General features: G+C 37.1%; 1 protein-coding gene across 4 annotated transcripts in view; it reads right to left on the reverse strand.

Annotated features, from left to right (window-relative positions):
- LOC145996028 (phospholipid-transporting ATPase ABCA1-like) overlaps window positions 1–18204 on the reverse strand; it is a 270557-nt gene that overhangs the window by 237453 nt on the left and 14900 nt on the right. For all 4 annotated transcript variants that reach the window (XM_083132208.1, XM_083132210.1, XM_083132207.1 and 1 more), the window contains 2 exons: window positions 16064–16205; window positions 5673–5734 (listed from right to left, as the gene is read on the reverse strand). In XM_083132208.1, coding sequence (XP_082988334.1) covers window positions 5673–5734; window positions 16064–16205 — 204 coding nt within the window. The remainder of the gene's footprint in view (window positions 1–5672; window positions 5735–16063; window positions 16206–18204) is intronic.

An 18204-nucleotide genomic window follows, 5' to 3' on the forward strand; every position in this document is an offset into this window, starting at 1 on the left:
GTGATTTATCCACACACCCCTAACACCCCCCCCCAACACCCTCCCAAATTTTGATGAACACCCCCCCCCCCCCCAAGCAGAAAAATTGAACACCCTATCAACAATAGAAAGACAATACTTCAACATTAACAGAAAAGAATCATTTGTAGCTGAAGAAGCGTATTCCAATGGACCTTTCGGTCAACTGAAACCAAAGTGTCAAGGAAGGAGGGTTGAATGTGCAGCATGGCCATTTCCTGGAAACACTAGCTCCCTTGACAAGGCTTCGGTCAGCTCTGGGGAAGGGACACTGCCATCTGGAAAATGTCAAACTCTGACCTCTCGCCCTCCTTACAGGGAGCACATTCCGCGCACAGTGTTGACAGTTCATCGTTTGAATACCTTATGTATTTCTTAAATACGTTACAGATTCGTAAATTCAATTATTCAACCCCTGAGTCAATGAAATTTACATTTTGTTGCATTGTCCTTTCGATTCTTTCATGTGAAAGATGTACGATAAAAGTAAGGGAAGAAATTAAAAGATATGAAGAGACACTCATAAACAGTGCCGCAACCACAGGGTGGCAGGGGGCATTGTCCCCCCCACCCTCCTGACCTTGGAAGGAAGTCCATTCTAGGGGAAGCAAACATTGAACTAAAAAAAAAGACTAGGAGAATCTAAGAATAGCAGGACAATTGGATACTCATGATGGAATTAGTTTTTACGAGATCCTTGCATTTTTCTTCGAGACGGCCAAGGGCACTTGCAAGGGGCAATTAACCCCCTCGATTTCAAATTTTATACAAATAAAAATACATTTCGTAAAATTTTCTTGCTTGCTTCGGTCGCAATGCCTTCTATTCTTATAGTCCAAGTTCAGAGCAACAGCTATGGGGCGGTGGGAGTTGGCCCTGCGAGCCAAACAATCTATATGAAGAAAAAAAATGTTAAAAGAGAATGCCATGGAGCCCCGTAAAATTATTAGCACCCTATTAAAACAATTTCTTTCTATGAAACTTAATATGAAATATTAATTGATTTGATTGATTTGTTGTTTTAAGTCCACTTTATGCACAGTAAGGCTAATCGGGACTGGACCTACAGTTTAAAGTGGGATCCGAACCACTATGTGCCTCCACCGGGAATCGAACCCGGGACTCCTTGATTACAAGGCGACGATGCTACCACTGCGCCATCGGGGAGGCCATGAAATATTAATGATGACACCGTAATCCAAGAAGTCATTGATCAATCAAGGGATTCCTATTTGTTTGTCAGGTGTCAAAACATGTATTTCAACTATTATATAATAAAATTCACACAATATTTTGCAAAATGGTTAACGTAACCAGTCGGCAAACATTGTCTTTAGTGATGCAAGAGTCTTCCTTTTGATGGGCCTCCCATATGGCGCAGTGGTAGCGTCATTGCCTTGTAAACAAGGGGTCCCGGGTTCGATACCCGGTGGAGTAACAAGTGGTTCGGATCCCACTTTAAACTGTAGGTCCAGTCCCGATTAGCCTTACTGTGCATAAAGTGGACTTAAAACACCAACTCAAACAAACAAACAAACAAGTCTTCCTTTTGAAGGAAATAGAGTCCGTGGTGGACACCCATATTTTAGCAAGTACAAAATAAATGTATTACAAATTTTTACATAGTTCATCAAAGTGTAGATAATATGTAACCATTATTATTTAATTAATTCGATTTTTCTTGCATAACAGAACACAATGGTGTTGTTGGATTCTCCTTAGATTCCTTTCTGTGGAAAAATCTTGCATACTGGAAACTAGAGGGAATCATTATGAAGCATGATTTATAAAAGGGCTCCCTTAATCAGTTCTTCAGAGAGGCCCATTAATCGTCTATTAACATTATCAACCTGTAAATATCAAGTAGATACAGTCCCTATTAGCCTATTTATGCTAAACTTTATATTCTTTGCCAATCTGGAAAGGTCATAATCGAAAAAATGCCATTTGATGTTGCTCGAAGTTTTTTTTTTTGTCCTTTGCTGTTTCAAGATATCATCCCTTTTCTGTTACTTATCTCTTTTGGGAGAGGTGTCAAGTGCCTCTGTGTACCCTGCTATATCTGCCAATGCGACCGACACAATATATTAAAAATTTGGCCCCTCTAGGATTTACTTTGCCCCCCCCCCCCCTACAAAGAATTCCTTGCTACGGGCCTGAGTGTAAGGAATTATACATAAAAGAAATTTAATTTACATAAAGTCCCAAATTTATATCTGACCATAGGCGCACCAGTGAGGGCACGACGGCACTTGCCACTGCCTGCTTTAAAACGTGGAGAGAGAAAATTTGTTTGGTTCATTGTGCTCTTTGTGTTGGATAGTGAAATAAATGCTATTCAATTTTTAAATAATTGAAAATAAAGCATTGCCTCAATTTAGAAGTGAAAATTCCTTGCCTTCCTTTTGCAGTTAACATGCCATGCATTTATTTGCACATGTTATTTCGTTTTCTTTTAAGGCAAAGAGGCAAGTGACTCCTAATTCCCTAGAGTCTCTCATTTAGTATTTGAAATATAAACTCTCAAAAGCGCCAAGCGTATTTTCCAAAGTTTTGTAAGGATATAATGCATATGCATATTATTAGTTAAACATAGCGACAGTATGATGTTTACTCTTTACAATCTTGCTTTGCTCGTTCGGCGTCCTCTTTACCTCACCACATGCCCCCTGCCCCCTTATGTTCTAACAGTTAGAAAATATTCATGTATAATTTTAATAGTTCTATGTAGCGAGTGAGTTCCAAATTCTGCTGGTGTTTTCAAATCTGCTGGTGTTTAAACGATGATTCACAAACTGAAATAAAGTAATGAAACTCGATATATTTAGAACATGGCCATGAAGACGTTAAAATATAGTGGGAAGTTGGGATGCACGTTTGATAGATACCTGATATGGCTTTTGAATGAAATCGGTCAAGGAATTTCATATTGAAGTATTCAACGAACGAGCAAAGCAAGATTGTAAAGAGTAAACATCATGGGATACTTTCGCTATGTTTAACTAATAATATGCATAATCAGTTTGCAAAGAAATAGTTTTAAAAATTTTCTTGCTCGCTTCGCTGGCAGTGTCATAATTTATTTGTCATATTATATCTGTATTTATTACTACTACTTCAGACAGGCAAGTGTGCCCACACCCATGCAATGCATTCTCACTGATATTTCAATTGCGCATCCCCAAGTTGAACTCCGAGTTACACCTACGGCAAGAACGATACAAATACAGTTAAAATATTGCGCAAGTGTTCCTAATTTCTTTATACGTAACTAGCTTAAGAATTGCATGAAATGATTCCTGGTAAGAATATGTTAAAATTTTGTGTGTTTTAATGTCATCCCTTGTGTTTTGCCTAACGATTGATTAAATCAAGTACATTAAATGAAGGAAAGCAATACTCGAAACGTTAAACTGAAATGTTAACATTAATCTATTTCCCATCTTTTCCTGTATTTGACATCTTTTTTCTTCTGAAATGTAACGTGAAGGGTAGGAAGGGGTAATCTGTAGAAACATCCATGAAGAAATTGAATTAGGGCGAACATTTTTAAAACCGTCCAAAATATGCACTTAACTTCCCCAAACTTACACCCCCCCAAAATTTTCCAGCACCCCCCCAAGGGAAAAATTCTGGATAAACCCCTGCTAGTATTCACTCTTATACGCAAAGCTGTTTTTTTTTTTTTCGATTAATTTCAGTGGCCACTGCCACCATCCTCGTTGAAACTTGCTGTGTTCCAACGAGGATGGTGGCAGTGGCCACTGAAATTAATCGAAAAAGAAAAAAAACAGCTTCGCGGATAAAAGTGAGTACTAGTTTCTCCATGTTTAAAATATTCAATTTAAGACTCACAGTTTACGTTTGCTATTTCACTATTTCACATACTTAGATTCGAAATACATCTATAAACAGAAGTCACAAATGTTACGGAATACACTAATGTCCAAAAAAATGTTAATTGTACAATAATTTCAAACTGAACTGTACCTAATCAACTTCAAGATATCTTATCTTGCAATATTCTTCCGTCTGTCAGATATTGTTCTGCAAAGGACACTAACAAAGTTAACGGATTAAGAGAATTCTCTTTCATTTTCCACGCAGCTTTCTTGTCCTTCCTTGATAAAAATAAAAGCTGAACTGTGAAAAACTTGCCTCAGGGCATTGGTGTCTACCAAAATGACAAATTCAAAATTCTTGACTTTTTCATGACTTTTTCTTGACCTTTTCCCCCTTTTCTTAACATTTATTTAATCATCCCCTACTTAGGTATAGTTGGAAATTAAGAAAATATATATTTCTTTTCAACGAAAAACCCCTACCACAAGGCCGGTTAAGCTGAAGCTGTACCTAAACAAGAGATTTAGACTTGATTTAATTATACATGTTAAAAATTAATGCTTCAGACTTCATCCTGGATGGGGAATGGTCACATTACTTCAACATTTTTACAAAACTTCAAACATACAAGAATGTAATGCTTAAGAAACAAAATGAAAAATCTTAACCACAACTCAATACAATGTTAGATTTCAGACTACTCAATTTTCTCAAATCCCAGTACAGCTATATAACAATGTAAATTCACTATACTGTAAAAAAAAATAGAAAAAAATTTGACCACAAGCATAATTTCTTGACTTTCTTGACCTACCAGTTGATTTATTTATTTATTTTCCATTCTTGGCTGGTAGACACCCTGGGGTATTTATAAATATGCATAAATTCAATGAGATTTGGATAAATAAAAGTTGCAATTTTTCAAGTCTACGGAGAAAAATGCATGCAGAATTCCCACAGCCAATAATTCACGCATAATTCCCAGAATTCAAGGAATTCCCAGTGAGTAGACATGATGGCTTGATAGTACACAGTGATTCATAAGTTTGTGAAACATTTTAGAAATTCAGCAGATATAAACTATGCAACAGATAGTAGAGATGCTGATGCTGATAGAATTTAAAAAATGTCCAAGCTTTTGTAGGAAACCACACAAGGAGCATTCTAGCATTACGTGTGTGACATTTCAGACACAAAATGTAAGGTTGTAGATGTGAGACTGAATTATAATATTTATAATGAACTGATTTCATAGAATCATGAAGTACCTTGTGGTGTCTGCTAACTTAAAAAAAAACTTAGGCATGATGACCTAGCCTGAATGGATAAAATGAAATTCTGCCTGCCAAAAGCTAACCAGCTAAACACGCAACATCTTGCAGTAGACTTGAAGTCTTGTTTTCGCCAAACTCGCATTATATCAGAATGGATTTAAACTTCGAATCTTATTGTTAAGCAAATATACAGGAGAAATAATGTCAGTACAGGAGCTGGGAGGATTAAAAAAAACTCGAATACAGGAGTCCCTGGGAAATATGGACAAGTTGGTGACCCTAGAAGAAGATCGGCTCTCATTTAACTATGTTGCCAAGAGTAATCCTACCTTTGCTTCTTGTAGAAAGGTCCTTCGAACTCTATTCCCCCCCAATGCTCATGAGGGTTCCCTCACAACACGGACCTTTTAACAACCCTTGCATTCATAACTAGGCAAGGCAGGAAAATTTGCACTTACAAGAACTGAGAATAACAAATTGTCCCATCCCTAATATTGAATAACCTTGAACTTAACAATAAATTAATAGTGGACTTACCTGTACCAGAAGGAATCCTCCTATATAAATTCCTCTCTGCATCTTTGCCCATTTTGGAAACCCTGAAAATGTCAAAGAAAAATAAATGAAAAAAGGTACCTATTGCCAAAAACATAATATATTTTTAATTACTTTTCCACTTCTGCCCGAAAAATATTCAAACTACATAGAGAACATATGGATAGTTCGATTAAGTGAACTCTTACCTCAAAATAAGCATTACCTTTGGATGTTGACCAACAGATGGCATACATACAATTCTGCAAATAAAGTATCAAATAATGTAATGTTCAGAGCAAGCAGTTGCGTTTAGTTGAGATTTCTTTACCAATGACTAACACGTATTCATGGTTGATCAAGATTCAAATTCCATGACTGCCAGATTCAGGTAGGGGAAGGGTGCAGCTAACCTGCCATTAAGATCTGTCTATAAAGGGGGTGTCCCAAAACTCGCACACACGTAACTCCACTAAGGTAAATGATTGATGAATTTAGTATTTTCATGTTGCATTAAAACTCTCTGACCTGGCATGATTTTAGATGGGATTAGAATGAGTCATATTTTAAGTAATTGATTTCTATTTTTCTTATAATAGTAATGGTGATGATTAGGGCTCGGAAGTTGAAGACCTATAAATTGCCAAAAAAGCCCTATAAAAAGACCTAAAAACGGAAAAAATGACGTATAAATGTGATCCTAATGAATTAATAACTTCAGTTTTAATTACATATTTAATGAATAAAAAAATAAAAAATTCTGGTGGTATGGAACACACAGTGCGAAAAAACTATATGAATGAAATGCATCTTCTTTCAGGCATTATATATTTTTCAGATAAACATAATTTGAAAAATCATATTTGGCCTAACCATACTAGGGTTACAGAAATAGGACTTCGGAAACCTTACCTCAGTTGGCATTGCAGTATATCACAATCGTCATCTCTAGCACGACCTTCCAGACAAGTTACGGTTAAAGGACCTTGTACCGTACCTGCTTCAGTCATCAAAAAAGGTTTCTCTCTCGTTTCAGGGATGGTTCAAATATATATATATTATTTCTTTACTTCAAAAAGGATGTTTAAGAGATGATGAACTGATGATTCGAATTGAGAATGGGCAGTAAAAGAAGGTGAAGTTGCAAAAAAAAACCGTTAAGACCTAAAAAAAGGCTAAAAAAATGCCGAAAAAGGCAAAAAAGGACAAATAAAACCCACCTTTTTCTGGCCTACAATGACCCAAAATGAACATATATTATGTTGGGCCTCATCTTCGGACACTAGGCAAAAAAGGGATTTTTCCTCAACTTCCAAGCCCTAGTGATGATGATTAGATAAAATTGAGGATAGATAAAACATTGAAATTTTTGCTGATCACACTGGGGACTGGCAACACTGAACTCATCAAATGACATGGAGCTTATGGCGACAGTGTTGCATTGTGTTGTGAAGCAGCAGAGGGTTCTGCTGTACATTCAACTTCTGCTGTAGTACACACCGAAACAAAAGTTAGCAAGCCACTGGTGCTGTTTATTAGTTAAAATTCCAAAACAAATGAATGGTGTTGACAAACATTAATTTTAAAAGCAATTAAGGGGGAAGTAGCACAATAATCATAAAAGATTTGTGTACCCAGAGTGCTAGTAACTTCTTATTCCAAAGGATCAAAACCATCCACTGCATCGTCACAGCTTCAAGAACAACTCAAAACAAGAAAGCACATGCAGATACAATAAACCAACTGACACCCAGGGAATACTATTGATGAACTTTTATCTGGACACTCCCCTCCCCTTCCCTCTTCCCAACACACGTGTGCAGCAAGTGGCAAAAAACAGGAGGCTGCTATTTCTTCCCCCCTCAAATTCCAGAAAAAACAGAAATGAATATGTTTTTGTAAGATGAACTGAATTGTAGGGTAACCATACGTCCCGTTTTGACTGGGACACTCCGGTTTCAGAAGCGTGTCCCGGTTGCCTCATCAATATAATTAAAAAGCCACGATTTGTCCTGTTTTACAAAAGCCTAGGAGTTATTTTGAAAATAAAGTCTAAATTTGAGAGTCATTTCATGCTAAAAGGAAAATATACTGTATTGTTTTTGGTGTGTTCCGTTATCTGTAGAGTAGTGAATAAGCATGGCCAAGAAGTGTACATGCAGTTTCAATACAGAATTGCAACAAGAATTTAAACTTCCTGCATCTTGGCACAACAAACTCAAAAGACAAATCTCACATTGTATGTCATCTGATAATATGTGGGGTCAGGTTTTCTGAGAGATTTGTAAATGGTTGGTGAAGAATAATGCTTTTCTCAAGAAGATTCGTTCTTACTTTTGGCACTCCTCAAGTTAAGCGTAGGACTAACATTAAAAGTTAATCAAAAGGGAATAGAAACATTTACGTGATCCATCCTTTAATAATTAATAATAATAATACTTTAATTATAACAATAATTTTATAATTAGGCATAACTGATTTTTCAGGAGGGGAGGGGGGATAAACTGATCTCCCTGGGATGTCCTGTTCTTTGGGTCAGCATATTATGGTTACTATAATTGTAAGAGAAAATGGTAACATTACGTTACCTATACTTGGTGCATATTCATTCTTTTCTACTCAAACATTAACAATTTTCATTTCTGACAAAAAAAAAAAGGAATCTTGGAGGGAAATTATATGGTACCAAAACTCCTTCGCATGATATGGCTTAAGGTGAAATCATACAATTTGAGAGGAAATAGCAAATTATTATGTATTGATAAAAAATACAAAAATAACAAGTATGTTCTGCATCTCATAAACAGTTATAATTCGAATACCATGAGATAGATATTGATAATGTTGTTAAAACAATTTCAACTTCATATATAAGGATAATTATTTAAGAAATCTGTTATAGATCTATAGTTGAAATGTAACAATTGTATATTCTTTAATGCATTTTTAAAATTCTTGTAGTTTTAGGTTATGTTTGCTAAATATTTTCAAATGCTCTCTTGTCCAATACTGTGGTTTTGGATACCTTGTAATATGTAACCTTGTAACATGTAATACTGCTGTATTAAGGCTGAAAAGCTGTTCTCAGCAGTTTAAAAACACTTTTAAATAAATAAATAAATTTATGGGTGGTCATCTCAAAAGTAGAAGCCCATAAGCCCATAAACAAAATTCCATAATCTGGGTTCCCACATGAACTCTTCATGTTTCTTCTCACGTTTTCCAGATCCCTTAATTTTTCCAGAGTTCTCAATACACAGTACTTTACTATATTAAATTTATTTTACAATTGCCTCCTTCAGTTCTACTCACAGTCATACCATTCTAACCTTCAATATTATTATTATTATAATTAGAGATGGGACAGGTTAAACAATAATCTAGTGGTTTGGCCAATATAGGCACATCAGTGTATCAGTAGTATTACCAATACTTTTACAAATCAAATATATGTGTTTATAAATAGCCTGCAATTCAATATTCTGACATTTTGTTATTACTTTTATGATTACAAAAATACAATTCCTTTGTTTTAGTCTTGTTAAGTAAATGTTTAAATATCCTCCTCCGTAGTCGAGCGGGTTAAGGCGTTCGCTCGTCTTGAGATCGTTCGCTGCAGAACGGCGTAGGTTCGAATCCGGCTCTGGTCGGAATTTATTCGGCCTACATATAGGGCCGGTGGCAACCCACCATCGTGAGGAAATTGGGGAGCTCCGAGTGAGTGAGCATAATCCGGTCGAGAAGACCTACTATAACGGCTGGGAATACGTCGGGCTGCGACTACGTAGATCACAAGAGGAAACATTTATGCTGCGATTGCTATACTTTAGTTACTGGCAAGATTGTGTATTATTTTGCAATTATGTTAACATTCCAAGCCTGCAACGTATTTTTATCACGGCAAATTGTGCTGCCACCTGCGACACCGCCTGGAACTTCCAGCGGGCGGAGGGATATTCGAGTTGGACAGCTTCTGCTAGCTAAACGTTTTTCGAGTCTCCCGAGTGTTGTGTTGTAAACATAAAATAAGAAATTACGTCACCACCAAGAAAGAAGAAAGGATTGTTTCTATTAGCAAGAAAAAAGAGGAGAGCAATTAACTTGAAAATTTGGCAAGATAACAAAAGCAGTATAACTGTCTTTTATCACTTTCCTAATGCAGATAATATAAGAAAGTATAATTGTCACGCCAACAATTCCGGCCGCAAATTCATAGGTCCGCGAAATCTGTGTTCTCCATACCCTCGAAATAGCCAGAGGGGAATGGACTGTAGCGTTCCTCGACCCTCCCTCAGAGAGCTGTGTTGTCACCGCCAAATGGTCAAGGTCGAATTTCAGAATCCTTCTTTGGAATGAATGGTCGATTACCAGAGCCAGGCCAGGAAGGAAGGAACTTTCTTCAATTGGGAGCAAGGCTATCTTTTCCATTCAAAAGGAAATATTACGTGTAAATGTACTGAACCCGTGTATTTTATGTTTGTCCAAGCTTTTGTTACATATTTATGCTGGTTGATCACATGACATAATAATAATGATGATAATAATTGACCTCTATGGTGGATGTATGACAGAAATTGTCGTAGGTTCGAATCCCAAGCAAATATGCATGTCTATTTGTTCCATCGCTTCATCGTTCATCATCATCGTCGCAAATAACACAAAAGTTACAAAAAGACGTAAGCAAAATAGAAATAGAAATAACAATAACGTTTTCATTATTTTATTTACATCCGGATATCTGCTTATATTTTTTCTTGTTTCCTTGAATATTTGAGAAATATTCGTTAACGCATTATCACTAAATTCTATGAAACTATTGGCTGCGTAAGGTCCCTCTCAAGAATAATAGCGAGTAAATTCTGTTTTACTCAATGTGGGGTTTGAGAAATGAAAAATAATGAAAATTAAAAATAAAATATTATTTAGAAGCGGAAATGACTGAGTGAAAATAATGGAAAATAGTTTACCAGCTGATAAAACTTTTGGTGGCCACGGACATATCAACTGGATTTTACTGGATAAAAAAATGCTATGGTCCTAATAGGTGGAACACTGACTATCATGGTCGTATGGAATGGAGGGAGCAAAGGGGGCCACGCCCTCCTGGAAAATGAATGTCCACCTAAAACTTATATATTTCACACATAATTTCATTTCAATTACAGTAATTCATGTTCATTATTATAAATTAGTTGAAGAAACATAATAATTTCGGACTGAAATACTGTTTTTCGAGGGGCATCACTTTTTTGGGGGAAAAATGTGCCTCCTTTGTTCCCACCTGGAAAGAAAGTTACCTTTTTTGCCCCTCCCTGGAAAGAATCCTGGGGACCCCCATGCTGACTAGTGGTGCGATTATACACAAATGACAGTCTGGCCTAGCTCTACTAACATGTAACGTATCATCATCTTTTATGTGAACGACAGAATTAAATTTTATATAATCTCATAGACAGTAGTGGTGACAATGAGAATGAAGATGCGAATGATTCTATTTCGATAAAAAGAGGCCAAAATGTGATTGGATTCAATGAATTAAATGTTAATGAAATTGCTCCACGAAATTTGCAGAAAGGACATTTATATTGTAAAAGATTCTAAACGAAAGCAATTTTTTTTTGCTTCAATGCTTCTTGTATTACTATATATTTAATTTACATTGTATACTGAGTCTTATACGTTGTAATACGAAGTGTTCAATTTCCTTTCTCTCTCTCTCTTTGTGATATTGCAAACTTCATATGTTGTTCCACTATCCCCTTGTTGAAGATAGATGTAAGTTTTGACGCATTTAGTTTCATTGCATTTCTTAACCTTTTCACATTGAGCCGAATACAACTGTAATACAATTAATTATTACTTTTCTAGTTTACAGTTAACTAAACACGTACTATATTGAGTGTGATACTATTTGTTTTTCCCATTTCCCATTTCATTTTAAACAAACATAACTATGTCATCTTACCCAGAGTTACCTTGTATGTTGATTGTATATGTATGTGTTGATCAGTATGCGTCCATTTGCGTAATATTATGTTTTTAGTTTCACCTCATGTCCTCATTGTACCCCTTAGGACTGTAAAAGCAAACGATTCGCCAACAACCGGAAACGATCTATGTACCTGAAAGATCATAATCAAGTGAAAATGCACAAAATGCACATCCCTCAAGTGCCGGATGAGGAACTCACTTTAGTACGTACGAAGGGGTGCTTCGAATAGTGGATAAGAACCCATGGAGCCGGCCCCCGTGGCGGAGTGGTTAGCACATAGCGCTACAACGACAGGGGTCCCGGGTTCGAATCCTGGCCTGGGCATGGATATTTGTGAGTGTATATTCATCAATTTCATCATATCATCACCACTCATCCCCATCTTCGCAAATTAGCCAAAAGTGGCACAAAAAGCGAAGTAAAATATAGCAAATCAAACCAAACAGCCAGTGCGGGGGGGTTATAACCCGGCTACCATTCTCCTCATAAGGGGATACAAATATTGGGAGGGCCAGTTGTCCCGAGGTAACAGGGCCATAGGTTGGACTCGTAATACATGAAATATCATCTGCATAGAAGACACAACATGAGATTTGGAACATGGAAGATCGTCACTACTACTGGAAAGTATAGTGAATTACAAGCGATGCAAAAATATAACTTTTTGATGACTGGGATTAGACAAAAGGAAGAAGAAGAAATTGAGTAAAGCCCTTCGTGCATTGTGCAATAATCTCTGAACAAGTCGTTGAAAAGCTATCGAAAGGAAGTGACGTCAAATGAAACATAATTTTTCTCCTACTGCTCTGTGTATGAATCAATGCTTCGTTTCTGTGTAACAATAGAAACTAGAAGTAACGTGTTCTATTTGCTTGTGTATGATAATAACAACAGTACATTATTATTTTCTTCGGGCACTCTAGAAATCAGTATTGACAAGAGATTCTCTCCCCGCAGGAAATAAAAATTCTGGGTACACACTTTACTACAGAGAGAGAGAGAGAGGGAGAGAGAGAGAGATATATATCTGTAAATGCTAAAGTCGAAGATTTTGCGCATGAAATGAAAAATTTCGCTATGGAAGAGTTTTACTCATATTACTGCAGTTCAGTTACATTTCCCTTGTAGTTTAACGACCAATTCATATGCTCGATTTTTAGAATTACCGTTCTGTCTCAGTTTCCGTTCGTTCGTTCGTGTGTGTGTGAGGGGGACATGTGTAAAAATTGATAATCACGTTTCTATATCACGCTGATGCCACCTGATTTGCGTGAAAATTTAACCGCTAATTTGGCCACGACAACTGAAACATTGGGGGGGGGGAGGGGTAGCACATCGCGTTGCAACGACAGGGGTCCCGAGTTCGAATCCTGGCTTGGGCATGAACGTTTCTGATGTCTATTCATCAATCTCATCATACCATCACTCATCCCCATCTTCGCAAATTAGCCAAAAGTGGCCCAAGAAGCGAAGTAAAATAAATCAAATCAAAATTTTATTATTTTTTTCAATGAGGGGGCGGACGGTTCGTCCTATTTTCTCGAGGAACAACCGCCCCCTGGAGATAAGCAGTGGCGTCACCAGTAATTTCTCTTGGGGTGGGTTCAAGGGTAGTTGAAACATTTTTCGGTAGGTTCTGGGCTATCATAGCTTCCTCAGCCGAAATCGAAATTTAAAAAGATGATTTCTCATTTTGTTGATTTTCTTACAAACTGTAGTTCAGTAAAACGTGATAGGAGCTTGACTTGCGTAGGAACATTTTGAACAGGTGAAGAAAGCTGGGAGGGAAGTGACGGATTCTGAAGTGATCGTTGGAAGATAGACCTTGCTAGGATATTGCGTCACGCCACTGGTTGACAGATATTTCTGACCCCGGGGAGGGGGTAATAGAATTTGGTGTCTCGTTAACTTATTTCAGCATACTTTTATTTATGCCGAAATTATTTTTCATGGGGAAGAAATATTTGAATTGACTTACCTATTAAAAGGTTTCAACTCCTAGTAGAGCAATCAAGACCATTTATCTTATTTGCAAATAAAAAATGATATTGATTTAACACAATATACGAGTTTCTCGCAGCGCCGCCATATTTGCGAGCCGACTTGCAAACAAAAAGTAGGAAATTAACTACGCGTTGCATAAAAGACAGAATGAGTGAAACAGTGAAATCAGATATATTCCACTTTCTGAGGTTGTATTATTTAATATTACTAGTATTATTTTACTGTTCTTGGTTATTGAAATACTGTTAATTTATAATGTTCATAAAAATAACACTATTTCCTGGTGAGATATTTTGATTTTGCCTTGACGTTGTATTTATTTGTGCCTTTAATATATTTTTATGTCTATTTTCTCCAGATTGAAACATAATTTCTATTACGATTGTTAATAGCGATATGAATGATGAATTCATATGTAGTCCCAGGTAGTCAAATGTTGCTTTCGGTGTGAACTGTCTGACCTTCTATACCCAATGGGAGTCGCAAATGTCAGTGTTGGCCAAGCATCGTGAGGATTGAAAAGGAGAAGGCTTCGCCAAGAAAGCCAAATAACACCAACAATTAGTTTGATTGATTTATTTATTTGGTTTATTTTCCATCGTTTTTCTGTCACTTTTGGCTAATCGCGAAGATGAGAATGAGTGATATGATATTATGAAATTGATAAAAGGACACTCACAAAAAACATCCATACCCAAAACTGGATTTCGAACCCGGGAATCCTGGCGTCGTAGAGCACTGTGCTAACCATTCGATCACAAAGGTCGGCACGGCACGATAAAGACAATTGGACTCGTAACGCTGAGCAGGTGTTATCCAAAGATAAGCCACTCGGCAGGTATTGAACCTCAGACGACATTTTCACCAAGGAGTTTATTATTCCAAAACTGGGGGGTGCAGAACTGACTTCTGTTCTAAAGGCTCTAGGTTCGAATTATGGCCATGGTTTGGATATTTTAGTGCATTTGTTCTATTCCCTGCTTCATCGGCTCAACATTTAACCTCGCCGTGAAAAGCGACGAAGTTTTTGGTTCACTAGTTGCTCAGATAGGCAAATTGGAACTGGCGTACAGTGGAGTTTCCGAGCCACTGTATAATGTGTTCCCACCTGGGATCGAACCCGGTCCCTTTGATCACAAGGCGACAGCATTATCCACTACGCTATCGAGGAGGCCTGAAATGCAGATTTTGGAATTTATTGGTAACAACACGGAATAACCATCTCCAAAGCAATCGCATAGGAAATTCCAACCCAACCTGAGTCGCTGGTCAACCTAGCCTCGGCCACAGACAGAAATCAAAACAAAAGCAGTCGAAGGGTGTTGGTTGAATGTTTTCCGAGGAAGGAATTTACAGTCCCGGAAGGATGGGGAGGGGAGCTTGAACGAGGATCGGCGCGTGTTTCGTATGTTGTGGGTGAAAGTTTTATTTTTGCGTATACTATTTTTCGCTATTTGTAAGTAAAATACAGAGTGAGTAACTTATATTTTAGGAAAGGAATCAAATGGCAACATTGTACACTGTATAACACTTCCTTATAGTAGTTTGGGAACATTCAACTACACCTTTCATTTTATTTTCGCTAAATTAAATTCAAATGTAGAACAACCTTCGCATCTTGTCTAGTCTAACGCATAACATACGGCCAAAGTACATCTACGTTTCGTGTGCTGCACTAAGGATGGGTAAATTGTAGAAGAAGAACTGCAGCGACGGAAGAAAATGCAAATGAAACGGGGAACTATATTCCATCGCGGAATAAGCCACACTCTTGCGTTGGGCCCGCTCGCGAAACTATGGTTGGTGGCTGCTAGTAATTCGGAAGTTTCACCACCAGATGTCTCAGACGTAAGGGTGACAAACTCGTCACCTTGATCCATCGCGTTAAGCATTAAGGTTACAGGTATTTTGTGGGAGTTAAATACTTCTTTCAAACTGTATTACAGTGCATAAAATATTTTCACACTTTTGGTAAACAGAAGTTTCCAAATGGGAAAAATATCAATTAATTGTCTATATATTCAAAGAAGCTTTTGCATAGCAAGTTACTGAAGTTTTAGTTATCAGTTGTAATTAATATAAACATGCAGAATACAGTGGAACCTCAATTTTACGTTTTTCAGAAGATCAACTTAAAATGCAGTAAAAATGTAAAATCAAGGAAAATTTTATAACATTTTGATATGTTGGGGTAATGAAGATTGAATACTGGGAAAATGTAAAATATAGGGGTTAATATTGGGGTTTCATAGTATATTCCAATCCTTCAGATGGACTTCATTGATCAGTTATAAGATTATTTTCAGATTCCCTGAGATTTGCAGATGTGTGGAAACCTTGTTAATACATACACAACACATTGCTGCTATAAGCTTACATTACTTCATAATATTCTTACATTGAATTTTGGAAATTCTGGCTCAGGCCAGCACCATCTGCTGCTGCTACTTCGTCATTGCATGTATTGTTGTATGCACAAATAAAACCTTGAAGAAACGACAAAATCCCTGCAGATGGCATTGCCTTCGGGTCAAAATAGCCTGTTGAAAGAGAGAGAAGAAATTCTCAATAAATAATTAAATATAAACTATGTTTTATATCATAATATTAATAATACCCCATTTCTTGAAATCTAAGGCAGAAGTTTATTCTGGGTGTCTACTAAATTAACAAAAATAAAAAATTCTTGATTTTTTAATGACTTTTTCTTTGCCTTTTTTAGTTTCTCTTAACATTTAATTATTGGAACCATACTTGAAAAAAGTTGGAAATTAGCAATTAAGAAATTAAATATTTATTTAATGAAAACCCCTAGCAAAAGGCCAGTTAATTTGAAAACTGAAGATGTAGTTAACAAAAGAATTAGACTTGCTTTATCTATTAATGCATCCTGGACTGTATTTGGAAGACTAGCGAGACTCTGGCATCTGGATTCACAGCCAGTATAATTTTATGTGGGGCTCGTGTTGTTGCCCCTGTATGTTTGTGATTGTCCCTTCATGCATCTTATCTGACCTCCATTCATCATCATCAAGGGGCAGAAAAGTGAAATAAAATAAACTAAACCAATCAATCAGTCATTGTAATAGCAAAAATTCTTGACCACAAGTATAATTTCTTGACTCTTAATTGCTTTCTTGACCTACTTGTTGATTTTTTTGAATTTTTCTTGACTGGTAGACACCTTGTATAATTATAAAGGGTGTCTCAAAAATATGGGATTTTTTAAAATCGTAACTTGGCAACACTGCAAGAAATGTGGCACCATGTAACATACAAAACTTGAAGTAGGTGCCATGCCATTCAGTTGTCATGGAGCAGTGGAGTGGTGCACAGCGTGCATACGCTGTGAAAGCCTATTATAAGAATAACAACAGTGTCAGTGCTGCATGCAGAGAATTTCGGCAACATTATCAACTTTTATCATTTTTTGTGGGGCTACCTAAAGACAAAGGTGTATGAACATCGACCGGCAACAATTGCAGAACTGAAGACACAAATCCTTGAGGAAATCAACCAGATTCCTGTGGACATGTTACATCGAGCAATGCACGATGTTCCCTGACGACTACAGGAATGTGTACGAACAAACGGTAGCCATCTTCCTGATGTCATCTTCAAAATATGAAGGCCATCATGTGAATGAATAACATGTTTACAATTAATTGCATACCCTGTACTATTCATCTCCATGAATACACTTGCTTCGAAGTTCATCTTCTTCTATTATTTTCCATTTCAAAATTTCCCATATTTCTGAGACACCCTTTACCATGGTATTGGTGGCTGAGCAGTCTAAGGCGTCATGCCTTGGGTTTCGGCTATGGGACACACACAGGTTCTAGTCTCCTGGGGGAAGCATAACAACTATTCTCCTGAGATTTCGGCCTGTTTATGGGACCAGTGAACAACCACCATCGTGAGGAAATTGGGAAGCTACAAATGAGCCAGTCATGAAAAACCTACAATGACTGGAGACTTGTCGGGCTGACCACACGTTGCCCTGTAACTAGTTGGATGGTCTCTCACATCGGGTGAATGAGTAGGATCAGATGGGAGTGAGGCCGGCAGTCGGTAGATAGGCCCAGGCCCACAGGTTGGATATGGACTACAGAAAATCCTCGTGCATCCACAAGAAAGTATTCTGTGAAAATTGATGGTCGTCCGCTGACGATGAATTCGTGCATGTTTTCAACTGGACATCTGGCTTTCATTCTTGCTGCCTACTGCGCATGCATCGTTGTTCATTGTCGTCTAGTGTTGATTTGTATGTTACAACAACACAAACGAACAATCACAAGCAACAGTTTCTAAAATAATTGCATTGTTGCTGAACAATGAATTTTTAAAGTCAGAGTTCGGGGACTTTAGAAACGCACTGTAGAATGCAGTATTTGCCAATTGCAATAAACAAGCTTCTTCATCACTCTTAACAAAAGGTTTTTCACTTTAAATTTGTTGTGTTACAACAATCAAAATTTCATAACAAGGAGTCAGTCCATTGTTAGCAGTGAAATACAATGGGGAAACTGCTCTTTA

Source organism: Lepisma saccharinum, chromosome 12 (assembly GCF_977018435.1).
Source record: "Lepisma saccharinum chromosome 12, izLepSacc3.1, whole genome shotgun sequence".
Classification (NCBI taxonomy): Eukaryota; Metazoa; Arthropoda; class Insecta; order Zygentoma; family Lepismatidae; genus Lepisma; species Lepisma saccharinum.